This window comes from Asparagus officinalis, chromosome 4, assembly GCF_001876935.1.
Source record: "Asparagus officinalis chromosome 4, Aspof.V1, whole genome shotgun sequence".
NCBI lineage: Eukaryota > Viridiplantae > Streptophyta > Magnoliopsida > Asparagales > Asparagaceae > Asparagus > Asparagus officinalis.
Window position 1 is genome coordinate 94,899,926 of NC_033797.1, and position 15,810 is coordinate 94,915,735.

The window sequence follows — 15,810 nt, forward strand, 5'->3', positions numbered from 1 at the left end:
AAATTGTTAAATCAAACCTGCTCTGATACCATGCTAGATTTAAGAATAGAGAAAAGAGAGGAATTCTCTTCTGTATTTTCCTTGGGTTATGCCTTGCGGCTGCTGCCAATATATATATATATACAAAACTAGGTTAATGCTAGCTAAGATTAGTTAGGAAACTAAGCTACAAAACCGGAAACTAACAAAACCGGAAACTATACAGCTATATATTCCTAAAAATATGCAACAAGATATTTATGAATAATATGCCTAATAGATATCTAAAATAAGTTATAGAGTTTAGGTTTCTCATTTCTCTTAGGCCACATATGAAAATCTAAGACAAAGTTATAAGACATTACGTAATGAGTAGCACGCTCAGATATTCGAAAAATCAACTTCTGAGATCGTTAATGTACAAATTAGAATGACACTTGTAGTCAGGCCAATCAAGATATATAGTCATGGAAACCCTAAATCAGAGCTTATTTGATACGACATTGCAAACATAATTTATTTGTCTTGCCTTAGTATCGATATTGTGTGTTTAGTAAAAAGTAATTGGAACCCCATATTGTTCGAACTACATCCTAATTTCAAAAGTCTTGTTTTGGCTAGAATTTGCCTCTATGCCAACAGGTTGTTGCAATAATAAAAATAAGTTAAAAATATTAATGTTAGAATCGCGCAAATTCAAGAGTATTCTAATACCACGAGTTAGAACAATATGAAGTTAAAACATTGGTTGTTCTAGCTCCTCCTAACCAGACACGCCCGAGTTCAATAAAATCTCATAAACTTTGGTTCCAAATTTGACCAAATCTAAATATATAGATTAAAAAACAAAAAACAGTAAAGCTCAAGGGGAAATATATGAATTTTTTTAACAAATTAAGCAGAGAAGAGAACAAGTCTAAAACTATGAAACCAACAAAGAAAACGAGGCTCATCACACCTTCATCTGTCCAAAATATATGAATTTTGTACCATGCTTCCAAGTGCTAGCCTTTATCTTTTGTTGGGGGATCCGCCTTTTTTTTAAACCCCTTTGACAAAAACATTACAGTTGTACGTCTATAAGGGCCTGTAGATCTAATAAGATAGCCCAATAAGATCATGATATCCAGCTTGGCCCAGCACCGTCCAACGCACAAATTTGGATAAGTTCGGGCTACGAATACACAACAAACCGACCCGTTACCCGACCTTGCGTACTGTCGATATAAGAACCCTAATACCGTCTCCTCAGTGCCGCGCCGAAACCCTAACCCTAGCCGCACATCCTTTGCATTCCCACTCTCCCTCCTCAGATCTCTCATCTCCAATGGCGGTGGCGGCGGCGGCGGCAGTTGAGACGACGGCACTCGACGTTAAGCCTCGTCAACGATGGACTTTCGATGATGTTAATGTTCGTTACCAAAACCTCTCCCTTTTTTTCTTTTTCTTTTTTTTTCTTTTTTTCTTTTTCTTTTTTTGTTGAAAAGTCTTTCCTTTTGTTGAAAATTATGCTGATCAATATCCTGTAAGTGTTGGTGCACTCATCTTTAGATCTTCGTCTGCAATTAATTATAATTTTAAGCTTGTGAATGTCTGGTTCAACAAAACTTGTAGTCAAGATTAAAGTTTTTATTAGGATTTTACTTAGAACTTCTAAAATTGGGTTGTATGATCTATCCCTTGATTTTTTTTTGTATTGTTTGATTTATAGCCCAAAAGTGTACCAGAGTTGATTGACCTGTAAATTATAATATTAGATGTAATTATTTAATTAACTTTTAACTTTGATGACGCCGGGACTGCCCAAAGCTATTTGATGTTCATTTAACTGGGTTATTTTGACGAATTAGTGTAAGAACATTGTTTCTGAGAAAATTTTCAATTACTAAAAAGAATTAGTGAGAAAAACATTGTTTTGAGAGAAATTAGTCAATTACTATAAAAACATGGAATGACATTTGGCTTCAAACTTAATAGGATAAAGATGCCATTCTGGTATTTCAAGTCAAATTTACAAAATGTTGGTTTAGAAATCCTACGTTTTTTCTTTTTCAGTATGTGTTGGTTCTATGCATATTTTGATTGCTGGGGTTTGATCACATTTTGCATTACGTAAATTATGTGACCCATAACTAAGATCATGCCTAGGTTAGTTTGTGAGGTTCAACTAGTTTTGGGCTTATCGTTATTGGGACTCTCATGAACAGCAAAACCTCATCGCATGATTCACATTAGCTAAATTTGGGCCAGATGCTGCCTTATTGTACTTAGCACCTTGTTCTTCCTCATTTGGCATTTATATTAATGGCTTATCAAAATGCATTTTAATAGTGCAACATACTTTCAGATGGGTTTTGAGCATTGGAATTACATGTTTCCTAGAAATATATTGCTCTAAATTAGTTTTTTCAATGATCTTTAGCACAGTGTATCAGAAAATTTGGATACTCCTTTATTTCTTGCCTTGATTAGTTGATGCAATGTCCTCTTAATTCTAATGTAACTTGCTATTAAATTTGTCCTAATTTAGCTCATTACAGGAAATGTTATCAGTTTTACGTCATTCTTTTTTGTTTGGACTCTTTTGAAAGATCTTGTGTCAGACTATGCCTGTCTATCCTTATTTATGTTCACTTTATGGTTGTAACTAGAAAGGATTAAATAATTATTAGTTTCCTCTTTTCATGTATTACCATATTGAGTTTGAAAGATAATATATAGCTATACAGCCTACACCTAGTTCGTTTCCTTTCATTAAGTGCTAGATTACGTCGAATGGTAAACTTCAAGCGTCTTGTACTCTTAGCACAAGTGAGTGAGTTAAAAGGATTTTAGTTGTCAAGTAGGGTAACCTTCCAGGTAATGTTTTATATGAAAGGAATATAGTACAATTAATTGGAACTGACTTTTAAAAAAACCCACTTTAACGGTATCAATTTTGGTACACTATAGCCATAACTTTAAGATTTAGAAGATTCTCAGACACAGGATATCACTTATTGCATTATATATTTTGTCATAAATAGTTTACAGTTTATTTCTTTATCTCTTTATCAGTGGAGTGTTTTATTTTTTTTATTTTGTTTTGTTTTATTCTTTTGTAGCTTGCTATCAATTTTTTTATTTTAAATGCTTGTTTATCTGTTGTAAATCATTAATCATTTGTCTGATGAACTTAACATTTGATTGTATAGGTAAGTGATATGTCACTGGTTGACTATATAGCTGTAAGAGTTGAGAAGCATGCGACATATCTTCCACATACTGCTGGACGCTACTCTGTGAAAAGGTTCCGTAAAGCCCAGTGTCCTATTGTAGAGAGATTGACAAACTCTCTGATGATGCATGGACGCAACAATGGCAAGAAGCTGAAGGCAGTTCGCATTGTCAAGCATGCAATGGAGCTCATTCATCTCCTTACTGACTTGAATCCTATTCAAGTGATTGTGGATGCTGTTATTAACAGGTGAGAAACCATTCTGACTGTTTGTACTGTAGGTTTTTGTTTTGCAGTCACCAAGTGAATTAATAAGACACTCACTTCTGGAAATATTAGCTAACAAGTGATAACTAACTATAAAACGAGTTCATTAGGATGGTGCTCACCTTGTGCGAAGGCCATTTGTCATGATTATTCTTTTTCCTTCCATGATGATGAAATATTATTTTCCGAGCCTATCTATTAGGGTGTGTGAGGCAACGCAACTAAACTGGACCAGCTTTAATCTGTTCTGCCCAGAACCAGTTTAGTTGTGGACCAGCTCTTTCACACCTAGACTAGTTTAGAGGCCCAAATTTGAACTAAAATAAGCTGGGCCAGTAATGGCCCAGCTTTTGCCAATCAAAAGTTAAAGACTGGACCTGGTTAAAATCTGGCTGTGTTAATTGTCAAACTCAGATATTGTCGTTTGTTAAAAATTGAGGATGGACTCCTCATTGAATTTTTGTTTCTTCCATTAGTGTACTCTTTTCATTTTTCAAGGCTTTAATGAGTGCGTGTTGCGTTGAGGTCTAGGTACACTTAGTCTCGTGCTTTACAACCCCAAAATAAATAAATAAATAAATAAATAAATAAAAATAAAAAAAAATAAAATCCTGTCATGCAAAGATGTAGTTAGTTTATAAGCTATGAGTAATATTGTAGTTGTTTTACGGGAAAGATGAAGTTTTTGTTCAAAAAAGTAGCATATTTTATTAAAGTTATCAATTTTAGTTACTGTTAGAGAATGCAATATAATGCTAATAACTACAATAAAACTTTTATCCCAGACTTTTTGGCTGTCTTATATGTTAAGCCTGATGTTAATGATTCTCTGTAGGTTAGTAAGGCTAACTTATTTAATAGTTTGTAGTAATATTTTTAGCTTCATATCCTCTAGCTTCTATTGCTTCTGATTTCTTTAGCCGAACAGGCATATATGTGCCATCAGAAATTATTGTGACAGTTTAGAACTGTGTTACAACCAGAGTTTTAAATTGACACATAAGGAAACTGTTTATTCCATGACTTTTTGAGTTGAGCTTTCTTTTCTCTTTCATTTTGATTAGTAGTAGATTGTTTTTTTCCATAAGAGTACACTACAAAATGCTCGTATTTCATTTGGGAGCACCAATCCAGCATAAGTGTATTTCCTATCTGCTTGGTTTGGTAAGCCACCAGGAAACTATGGTTCTGTGTTACTTGAAAAATTAATTAGTATTCTTCATTGTTCTTTTACATCCATTTTGACCTAATTGATTTTAATGTGCAATATCTGTAAGTGACAAGAAGCCTGCTTAACATTCTACCAAATTTTATGCAAAAGCCTTGTATGACTTTATTGGCTCTTTCAGTGGGCCGAGAGAAGATGCTACACGAATTGGTTCTGCTGGTGTTGTGCGCCGACAGGCTGTTGATATCTCTCCATTGAGGAGAGTGAACCAGGCGATTTATCTTCTCACAACTGGTGCTCGTGAAAGTGCTTTTAGAAATATCAAGACCATTGCAGAATGCCTTGCTGATGAGCTCATCAATGCTGCCAAGGGTTCTTCTAACAGGTATTCACAGTACTGATTGCTCGTATTTAAGTGCTAAACTATATTTTGCATGTAGAAATGTGTATTAAAATTATGTGAAGCTAATGAGATTGTTCTTGTGACAGTTACGCAATAAAAAAGAAGGATGAGATTGAACGAGTTGCCAAGGCCAACCGTTGAGTAGTGATGCTATGTTTGAGTGGAGATGTTCTGTTTTCCCCCTCGCAAATCATGCTTATGCTTGCAGCTGATTGTATCGGCTTGGTTGTGTTTTAGACAAGTTGTGGTTTAGGCAAGTTTTGTTGAAACTCGTATGATGACTTTATCTTTTTGTTATATCCCGTTGTTTGGGCAACATATACTCCTATTTTAACTATTCAGTAGAGTTTCTTAATTCTATGCCATTGAGTGTTATTTTGCGTCGTACAATATTTGATGGATTGGGCGAGCTGTTAAAGACGGTGCCCGAAGTACTCGCGGTACAAAAATGGTTGTTACTAGAAAATCTCAATCGTTTATCGTGTGCTGATTACTGCAGGTTTTTGAAACTAGCTATAAGTATTTTTTTGCTTACGGATGCATTGCCATTCTTATTGATGTCCTGGTGTTGCCATTGCCAAATCTTTTAATTCTGGGAGTGGTTCGTTGCCAATTTTTTCTAGAACTGTTCGCATTCAAACGTTTAATAAAACTGTAGTTTAATATTGTTACCAGTACGCTTTTTTTTTTTAAATTTCACTTCACTTTGATGCTCTATGTTTGACAATGTTATTCAGTATCTTAAAACTCAATACTAAAGTAAAATTTTCGTCCTGTGTCGAGAAAAATACTACTAAAGAAAATAAAGAACGAAGTTCCGGTCATGGTAGATCTGTAAAGTTGATCTAACATTTAAAACGTTGAAGTTAAATAACAAACAGTCGAATAACAATTTTGTCATTATTGCGTCTGCTTTCTTCATATTCAGGAGCTCGTTGTCCGCCATCGAAGCGAAATCAAAACTTACAATTACGGAGGATTCAGTGTGGTTTTCTTAACATCCCCTTTGCGTGGAAGAAATTTTCTCAACAAACCCATTCATAAATTTTTTTTTCTAAAAATAGAACCCCTTGAGTTTTTTTTTTACAAAAATCGATCCACTTTGTCTTAATCCGATCTCTAAATAGTCGAGGTTGTCAACCCCGACTATTTAGTGCATATTAATGTTAGTGTTTAGGGTTATAATTGGGGGTTTACAACCTCCCAACCCCGACTATTTAGAAACCGGATTAAGATAAAATGAATCTATTTTTGTAAATAAAACTCAAGAGGTCTATTTTTAGAAAAAAAAATTATGAATGGGTTTATTTAGAAAATTTCCACCTTTCTAATATAGCTTCTGGATCATGAAACAGCCTAGTACAGAGGCCTTCCTCATTATCGCATCAAGGTAAGACTTTTCTAATATAGCTTCTGGATCAGGAAACAGTCAAGTTTTCTAATACCTCAATTTTACTCATTCCAGAATGATACATGCTCGATTTTGTTAGCAGATTATTTACACCACATTTGATCTCTCAAATTCACATACAGCTTTCACTAAACTACATAGAAAAACATATGATATATAAGGCACGGAACAACAACATATTCAGTAGCTAGTTAGTTAGTACCTTCCACGATCAAACGCCTTGTGCGCCTGTATCACTGTAATCCTCCATCAACTCAATCCCCTTGAAATTCTTCACCACCTCGAGCATGCTCGGTCTCCTCCATGGCTCGTCGGCTGTGCATGCTTTCGCCACTGTCAGGACCCTTCTCATTTGCTCTCTCCATCTCCCACGACCACCATCACATGCTGACATCAAGCATGGGTCAAACACGAGATCGATTTTTCCCTTCTCTTCTATCCACCTCACCCATCCCACGAGGTTCCCTCCTCCATCTAACAACTCCTCCCCAGTCGCTGGCCTTCCTGTTATCAACTCCAACACTACTACACCGAAACTATACACATCGCCCTTTGCTGTCGACTTCATACTCATGCCATACTCCGGTGGGATATATCCGAAAGTCCCAGCAAGGTCTGTGCTCACGTGCGTCTCACAAGCACTTATGATGCGTGCCAGTCCAAAATCAGATACTCTCGGTTCGAAACCCTCGTCGAGTAGAATGTTACTGGACTTCACGTCTCGGTGAATTATGTGTGGTACAAATCCATGGTGGAGGAATGCAAGACCACGTGCAGAGCCAAGGCAAATCCTGAACCGGGTTGGCCAATCAAGTGTTTCTATTGCATCTGCTCGATTACGCAGCCACAGGTCAAGGCTCCCGTTTGCCATGTATTCATAGATCAAGAAGCGTTCATCCCCAAAGACGCAGTAGCCGAGGAGAGGGACCAAATTGCGGTGCTTCACCTTACCTATCGTCTCCATTTCTGCCAAGAACTCTCGATCGCCTTGATAACTCGCTCCACCACTTAGCCTCTTGATTGCGACCACGCCGCCTTCTGGAAGGACTGCCTTATAAACAGTGCCAAAGCCACCGTCACCGATGATGTGGGCCTTGCTGAAGTTATCTGTTGCTTTCAAGATATCACCAAGAGTTAGTCGAAGGAGTGCATGCTCAAAAGTAGCTATGTTTATGCTAATGGGTTCTTTTTTCAACTTTTTGCCTAGGAGCTCATCGGTAGATGCTGGTTCAATGGCCGATGGCTTTCCCTTGCTGGAAAGACCAAGAGTTGAACTTCCCTGCCTTAGTGTACGCCAACGAAGGAAGCTAAACAGAAGAACGAGGAAACTGGTAGAGCCCCCAATAATAATTCCCCAAACAGATGCTTGAGTTAGAGCTCGTGGAGAGGGGTGAGCTCCAAAAGGAACTGATGCAATGTGACTGCCTCTACAAGAGTTGCTAACCTTGCAATTCTCAGGTGAGAACTTGTCAAACTTGTTTCCAGATAAATCTACAAAGGAAAGCCCAACAATGCTACAAATATCACAAGGGATAGCATCATAAAGATCGTTGTTAGAAAGATCAAGGTATGTTAAGTAATCAAGAGTTGTAAGCGACAAAGGAAGGCTGCCGGTGAGATTGTTATTGTGGAGGTCGAGAATTGAAAGGGAAGTCAAATTGGAAACAAACTTTGATATAGAACCAGAGAACTGATTGTTGCTTGCATTGAGTATCAGAAGGGAAATGCTCCCAGAAAATGGTATAGGTCCCTGAAGGAGATTCTGGCTGATATCAATATGAGTCAGGCTCTTGATATTGAAGATGGATCCTGGAAAGTGACTGGTAAGTTGGTTGCTGGATAAATTAAGTTTCACAAGGTTAGGTACCATTGTGCTCAAATCATCAGGGATAGAACCTTCAAGCTTGTTGTTTGACAGTAAGAGCCCTTGGAGATTTCTCATAGGGAAATGACGAGGAATGATGTCACCAGTCAGATAATTGAAGGACAAATCCAAGATGGTCAAGTTCAATAACACAGTGAGCTCATAAGGGATGCTGCCATTGAGTTTATTACCTTGCAGTCGAAGCTCCTTCACCACAGTGCAGTTCTTGATTGCTAAGGGAATGCTACCTGTGAGATTGTTATATGACAAATCTAGCACACCATAATGTTGACTGAACTCAGAATCGGGTAAGTCTACAACCTGTTGAAACCCGGCACATATCTCATTTGGTATTTGACCCGAGAGCTGGTTTTGAGCCAGAACCAAGTTATCGAGTAGCTTCAAGCGAGATATGGCTTTAGGAATTGACCCAGTCAAATTGTTCATGCCTAGATCAAGAGCTACTAAATTCTCACAGTCGAAGAGTTCTGCAGGGATTTCACCAGATAATCTATTTCCGTGGAGTGACAAATTGGTCAGGTTCCTTAGTTTCCCAATAGAGCTCGGAATGGGTCCTTCAAATAAATTATTTTCCAAAATCAACCTCTGTAATCCAGCAAGTCTTCCGATATTATCAGGAATCTGGCCATCAAGCTTGTTATTGCCCAGGAAAATTTCGAGAATGGTGTGTGACTCCCAAAGCTGATCAGGGAGAGAACCAGAGAAGTTATTCTGTGACAGTTCGAGGGTGATAAGAGGTAGCTCACCAAAATAACCTGGTACCTCTCCAGACAAATTGTTTCCCATAAGTGTGAGGGTGGTTAGATTTGAGCAGCGTTTGAAGGTGTGCTCAATGCTCCCAGTAAGATTGTTTTCAGAGAGTGAAAGAGAAGAAAAAGACTGAGCTTCACAGATAGAAGAAGGGATCTCCCCTGATAATTGGTTGGCATCAGCTGAAAATTCTATCAAAAATTGCAGTTTTATAGATGGTAAAGAACCACAGAAGAGATTCTTGCCAAGCCTAATCGAATTGACGAGTTTCCAGTTTGATATCCAGATTGGTATTGGACCTGAAAGATGATTCCCTTCGACGATGAAAGTCCTGATCGATTGCAACCCAGTCAAAGTCTCTGGTAAAGGACCCGAGAGAGAATTGAATGACAAATCTAGCATTGTTAAATTCTTGCATCGTCCCAAACTCTTTGGAATGAGCCCATCCAACCCTGCATTAGCTGCTACCAAATATTTCAAATTACCCAAATTCCCTATTTCAGCTGGCAATTCCCCTTCGAAACTGTTCTCTGACATATCCAACTCTGTCAAACTCTTCAGATTGGATATTTCGTCTGGAATTTCCCCTTGAAGCTTGCAAATTCGGAGAGAAAGTGCTCTGAGCTTCTTCAGGTTGCCGATCTCCGCAGGAATATTACCAGTGAAGCCATTTGGTCCCAGCCAAAGCAACTCAAGGCTTTCCAAATTGCCAATTTCTGAAGGCAAGATTCCCGTCAAGCTGTTGGTAGATAAATCAAGTGTTAAGAGATTCCGCAGATTTCCAATGCCAGGAAAGATCGATCCAGTGAACCCATTTTGGCTGATATCCAAATGCTGAAGCCTTGTGAGATTTCCAAGGTTGGGAGGTAAAACTCCAGAGAATGAATTGCTACTCAAGTCAAGAAATTCCAGGTTCTGAAGATTTCCAATGTTCGGTGATAGACTTCCAGAAAAGGAATTTGCTTTCACAGAAAGCTTTACAAGACCTCGAAGCTGGCAAATGAATGGAGTCAAGCTTTCATAGAAGGAATTGTTGTCCAACATTAGTTCCCTGAGCATTTTCAGATTGGCAATCCACGGTGGAAGAGCTCCCGAGAGTTGATTTGTACTTAAGTCTAGTTTTTGTAGGTCTTTTAACTTGCTGATTGATTCTGGAAGTTGACCGGAGAGTTGACAATTGCTGAAGTTGAGGAGCTTCAGAGATCTAAATTCCCCAATGCAGCTTGGAATAGAGAGTTTAAGGGGAATGTATGATAAATCTATTCCTTCAACAGTTAGCCCAGTACAGGTTATGCCAGTCCAATTGCAGGGTGGGATTTTGGGATCAAACCAGTTGGGAATAAGATTTTTTGCTGGAGAAAATTCATCCCTCAGAGTGATTAATGTTTGGATATCTCCTGCATAATTTGCACTTGAGGTAGAGATGCAGAGAAGGAAATAAAAGAGGAATGGATGAATATATGACATCCTTCTGCAAGAGATAGCCTCAATTATGTTTAGAACAAGTTGCAGCTTTTGGATTGAAGGGAGTGAACCTGCATGGACATTAGAGGATTCATGAGATTATTTATTCAATACAGCAGGTTCACATTCATATAAAATAATTTAGCACCGTATATTTTTCAAACATATTAAAGCAAAACAATGTTCAATAGTTGGTACAACGTACGGCACAGCAAATTCAATATCAGAGAAAAGCCAAGGCGAAGTCATGAATCAAAAAAATATAGAAATAATTCTACCAACATATTCCTGTAAAAATAACAATGCAAAACACGAAAATAGAGAAATACATCAATGAGAAATAATAGCTTCATTGGAAATGGTACACCGATGAGTTTTTCACTACGAAATTTGAGAATTTCAAACACTCAGGTCCCTTGAGAATATGGAGGTGTCAATTTCCAGTATTAGAGTGAAAAATTAAACTGCAGATGGAGCACACCAACACGTGTTTGCCGATCCTTGATAGCTTGAACTAAGCCCCTTTTTTTATATTTCCTCGTGTTCTATATAGAATAAGTTGCTTTACATTGCAAGATATGAAACTGGAAGAACTTCAATAAACTCCTTACGTACTATCTTCTCTTCTTTTGCTCAAATCTTTATTAATACAACTTGATGACCAGGATACAGAAACACTTGAAGACTTACAAGGACTAGAAGGCAAGACAGCCAAAACCTAAGCACATAATTACTTGATGGAGAAATATTCTGAATCTGGAAATTTGGTTTGTGAAAATATAAATCAAGGAGAGAACAGGGCGAATAAGTAGCAAGTGAAAAAAAGGTTTACCAATTTATATATTCCAGTTTCACCTCATTTGAAATGTTGCGATACACCAGCCCAAGTTAACCTGAAAAGTACAATTAAAGATAAGAAAATGAATCAACACTAGACATCTGAAATCATAGTATATTACAGTAAATTTGGAGCAAGAGCAAACAATTATTAAACAGCCATTACCAAGAATAACAATTGTGAGAAAGGTCTTGTTTTTCAGAGAAAGGCAGAGAGCTCAAGCTCATCAAGAAGCGTCGCTAAAGAAATATTGGTTACTGAAACCTATGTTAAGTTTAAACAAAGTAAATGTTACAAGTAGAATAATAAATTAAGCTGCACTCAACTCAGAGGTCAGGCTACACACATTTTTTGTGTATTTATATCATGTCATGCTTTCTGTTTGGGTTACTGTAAGAAGGGGAGTTTTGCTCTTTTCAGTTTTAACTCCACCTCTCCACACACGGAAAAGGAAAATATTTAGTTTCCTCATTTATGTGGGTCCAATTTCTTTCTTCTCTACCTGTTAAGCTAAAGATAAAGAGGCCTTAAGAAAACACAAACAGAAAATAAAATATCATACCACATACAATCCATAAGGGAAAAAAGATGCAATAAAAGGAAGCTTGAGGAAAACAGATGGTAGAACAACAGGAGCTACACACCAAGATGAGGTCTTTCGAATCCAAACCACTTAAAGGACTAATCCATCATTTGAAACAAGAGAAAACAGACTGCAATGTTCTGAAGAGTTATTGATGCTTACTCTTATTTTGTCACAAAAATCCAAAAATGAGCGTCTGAGACGAGTTAAGCTTTGGAACTCAAGAATTAAGCGAAGCAAAAATGTCAATGAAATAGGAAGTTTAAGGGCAGTAGAACTACTTTTCTTAAGTGAATGCAAAAAAAGAACATGTTTAGATGGTAATACTCCCATTCAGATGAAAATAAAAATAAGTCAATAGAGAAAAGGACAAAGTAATAACAACTTTCCAAGTACTAGGAGATTAAGTGATGAACCGTTCTTTAGTTACTTTTATTTTGTCACAAAAATCCAAAAATGAGCGTCTGAGACAAGTTAAGCTTTGGAACTCAAGAATAAGTGAAGCAAAAATGTCAATTCTTAAATTTAGGTCCCCTAACCATTACACCAAAACTCCAAAGTTATTGTGAGGATTAAGGAATATAGTTTTATACTAATTCTAACATGCCCCTGCAGATTGAGCGCCTTTTTTTATGGGTCGAAACCTGAACTCACGTAGCGGATTTGAACCTAGGTTGCTCTGATACCATCTTAAATTTAGTTCCCCTAATCATTACACCAAAACTCCGAAGTTATGGTGAGGATTAATGATTATAGTTTTATATTAATTCTAACATCAATGAAAAGTTTAAGGGTAGTAAAACTACTTTTTTTAAGGGAGCAAAAAAAAGGACATGTTCAGATGGTAATACTCCCATTCAGATGAAAATAAGAATAAGTCAATAGAGAAAAAGACAAAGGAAAAGTAATAACAACTTTCCAAGTACTAGGAGATTGACTGATGAACCGTTCTTTAGTAAGCTAAGCATTTGCTCTCTCTCTCTCTCTCCCTATATATATATATATATATATATATATATATATATATATATATATATATATCAAAATTATAACATATCTAATAGAAAATATTTTAATTACAAAAGACATTACAATAGCAGAAGTTCTGCATCTTCCATGTTGATGTTATGTTTTAGTCACCCAAATATATATATATAGAGCTCTGGAATAAACAGTAAGCTATAATTCATATTCAGCAATGTAAACCAAAAGATGCACATATTCAACTATGTAATTGCTCACCCTGCTAATATTTGAGATCAGAACAGCTTGACGCTTTCACTTTGTCACAAAAAATACCAAGCAGACAGGCCTCACAATCTGAAACAGGTTCTGAAATCTGAAGAAGTTAAGAGAACTGGTAAGCTTCAAGGTTGATGGACTGGACTTGTCCAAACCCTATACATTATGCATATATAAAGCAAACAAGCACTTAGCACGAATCCCGGATAATGATTAAAGCATTCATAGTTTAATCAGGCACCAAGGCTTCGAATCTTTCATCAGCAATTAGACTAGCAACTAGGCTAGGCACCTTTATAGTATGATTAAGCAATAAGAGGCAAAGAAACTATAATAACAACAGAAAAAAGACATGCTTTAAAAAGGAAAATCACCTTATTTGGTAATGCCAACTTTCACCTTAAGCACAAGTTATTTGCTTCAGCAACCATCGGTTTGCGTTAGTACCCTGAAAGAGGAACAAATAAGATAAGCTGTATTTACAATGGTAAATGGCTAGGTTCCTAAAAAGAACTTTTACCACAGTAAATTTGGAACATAAACTCTCTTTTCTTTTTCCAGTTTTATTCTTTCTTCTTCTTTTTTTTTTGGGTTAAACATCCATCACAAAGAACTCAAAAGAAAGTCTTTACAGATTACAATGTCTTAACATTTGTGGGCCAGACAGATTAGAAAGCAACCATTAGACTAACCACTAAAGCTGCAAAAAGGAATTCAACGGCTAGCAGCTCTAGGTATATGTTTAGAAATAATTGCTATTAATGGAGAAGTAAAACTTTCAAGGCTAAGCTTAAACACAAATTCAATCTAAACAAAGCAAAACAAAACAAGAAACTAGAGAGATAAATTTTCACCAGTTTTTTAGCTTCTCCATTTTTTTTTATAAACAAAATTTCAGAAAGAGCGACACACAAACTTCCTCTTTTAGACTCCAAACTCCAATGATTACCAAAGGTCACATGGAAATGCATAAAGAGAGAGAGAGAGAGAGAGAGAGAGAGAGAGAGAGAGAGAGTAAAAACCGCAAGCTGGTATAGGAAAGAAGAAACAGAAAGCAAAAGTGACAGACACAAACCTCATACCCAGGAACCCACCCTTTAGACTTCAAAAAAGGGAACAAGATTCTGAACTACTTCAAATGAATACGCTTGCACAGGGCAAATGGACAAAAGCAAAGATCACAAGGAGCCCAGAGAAGGAAAGAAAGCTTACGGGGAGCAGAGAAGAAAAGGCCAAGCGAAAGAAAACAAAAAACAAAAACAAAAACAAAAAAAAGTGGAAATGGCTCAGAAACCACTCCAACTTCATCATGATGATCCCATGAAGCAGAATAAATAAATAAATAAAAACAAATAATAATAATAATGATGATAAGCAAAAGCCCATGATTCACCCCCCAAAGCTCACATTTATGTCACACTTTGATATGCAATTTGCACAGAGACAGAGGACAAGCATGGGGTTCTTGAAGCTGGTGAACTACAGTAATGCCTCCCCACTCACTTCACTTATTCCTCAGCCCATTTAGGCCAGCTGGTGAACTACAGTAATGCCTCATTAATTAAAGACAACACCCCTCTCTCTCTTTCTCTCTCTCTCTCTCTCTTTCTCTCGCCCCCCCTTCGCTCTAAACTATACAAAATTCCCAAGACCCACGTCTTAAATAAGGAGTAAACGAAGCTGAAAACGAAAGAAGTCCCCCCGAATCTCAAAAAACAGACGACTGGCAGTGATCAGCTGAGACGAGCAGTAATTAAATAAGGGTTAGGGATTGGGGAATCGCCCTCCAACTCAAATAGGCCCCGAAAAAGGCGCGATTTTTAACATTAAATACGCGGATTTGTGTTTGAAAAGGACAAGGAGGAGTGCTTTCTTTCTCCAAACGCCCCACTATTTAGAAGAAGAAAAAAGAAAAGCTACAAAACAACAGTCATTTAAAAAATAAGATCAAAAGGTCAGGTTTTTGGGTGCAGTGAAGAAATACAAAACCCTAATGAAATCAATGTAACAGAAACTCTACAGAGAGAGAGAGAGAGAGAGGGAGAGCACCTGAGCGAGCTCGGAGGGGGGGAGGGGGGATGAGAAAAAGCTTATTGCTTTGTTGATGAACTCCCGTATCAGTTGAGAGAGAATGAGAAAGGGGCTGTCTTTGTTGTAAAAACGTCGCCTTTATCGTACAGCAATGGGAATGGCGTGAAGGAGGAGAGAGAGAGAGTAGAAAGAGAAAGTAAGAGAGAGAGAATTGAGGAGGAAAGAGAAAAAGTGCAGCAGAGGCGGTTACGAGCGTACTCCCTGAAACCCTGCTGCCGCTGCTCCCCTTCTCTCTCCCGAGAGGAAACAAATAATTGTTGTTTTTGACTTGAGACTTTTAAATTGTCATGCATACTTTAACTGATATTAACAATGATTATGAGCACTGATTAATGGCAAAATCATGTACAATGTCATTGTTTGTGGAAAATTCGTAGTAAAAGAAATGAAAGAAAAATTTTATTTATATTCTCTCCATCTCAATTACAATCAAGGTTTTAAATAGCGGTTATCGGGGATTTATCGGACGGCCAAAATCCTTATCGGATAGCGGAAATCGGGGATATATCGGG

General features: G+C 37.2%; 2 protein-coding genes across 7 annotated transcripts; one reads left to right on the plus strand and one right to left on the minus strand.

Annotated features, from left to right (window-relative positions):
* On the plus strand, positions 1,221-5,409 carry LOC109837866 (40S ribosomal protein S5). Its single transcript, XM_020406235.1, has 4 exons — positions 1,221-1,390; positions 3,174-3,445; positions 4,813-5,016; positions 5,121-5,409. The coding sequence occupies exons 1-4, from the start codon at positions 1,307-1,309 to the stop codon at positions 5,173-5,175; spliced, it is 615 nt and encodes a 204-aa protein (XP_020261824.1). The 5' UTR covers positions 1,221-1,306; the 3' UTR covers positions 5,176-5,409.
* Positions 6,412-15,513, minus strand: LOC109837868 (leucine-rich repeat receptor protein kinase MSP1). 6 transcript variants are annotated; one of them, XM_020406236.1, is made up of 5 exons: positions 15,257-15,513; positions 13,582-13,655; positions 13,208-13,304; positions 11,377-11,437; positions 6,412-10,615 (listed from the first exon to the last, which is right to left on the minus strand). In XM_020406236.1, exon 5 carries the CDS (start codon positions 10,545-10,547, stop codon positions 6,657-6,659), a length of 3,891 nt encoding a protein of 1,296 aa, XP_020261825.1. In that variant the 5' UTR covers positions 10,548-10,615; positions 11,377-11,437; positions 13,208-13,304; positions 13,582-13,655; positions 15,257-15,513; the 3' UTR covers positions 6,412-6,656. The 6 variants fall into 6 exon arrangements, with proteins under 6 accessions (XP_020261825.1, XP_020261829.1, XP_020261826.1 ...); XM_020406240.1 differs by having other exon boundaries at positions 13,208-13,363; XM_020406237.1 differs by lacking the exon at positions 15,257-15,513 and adding an exon at positions 14,615-14,787.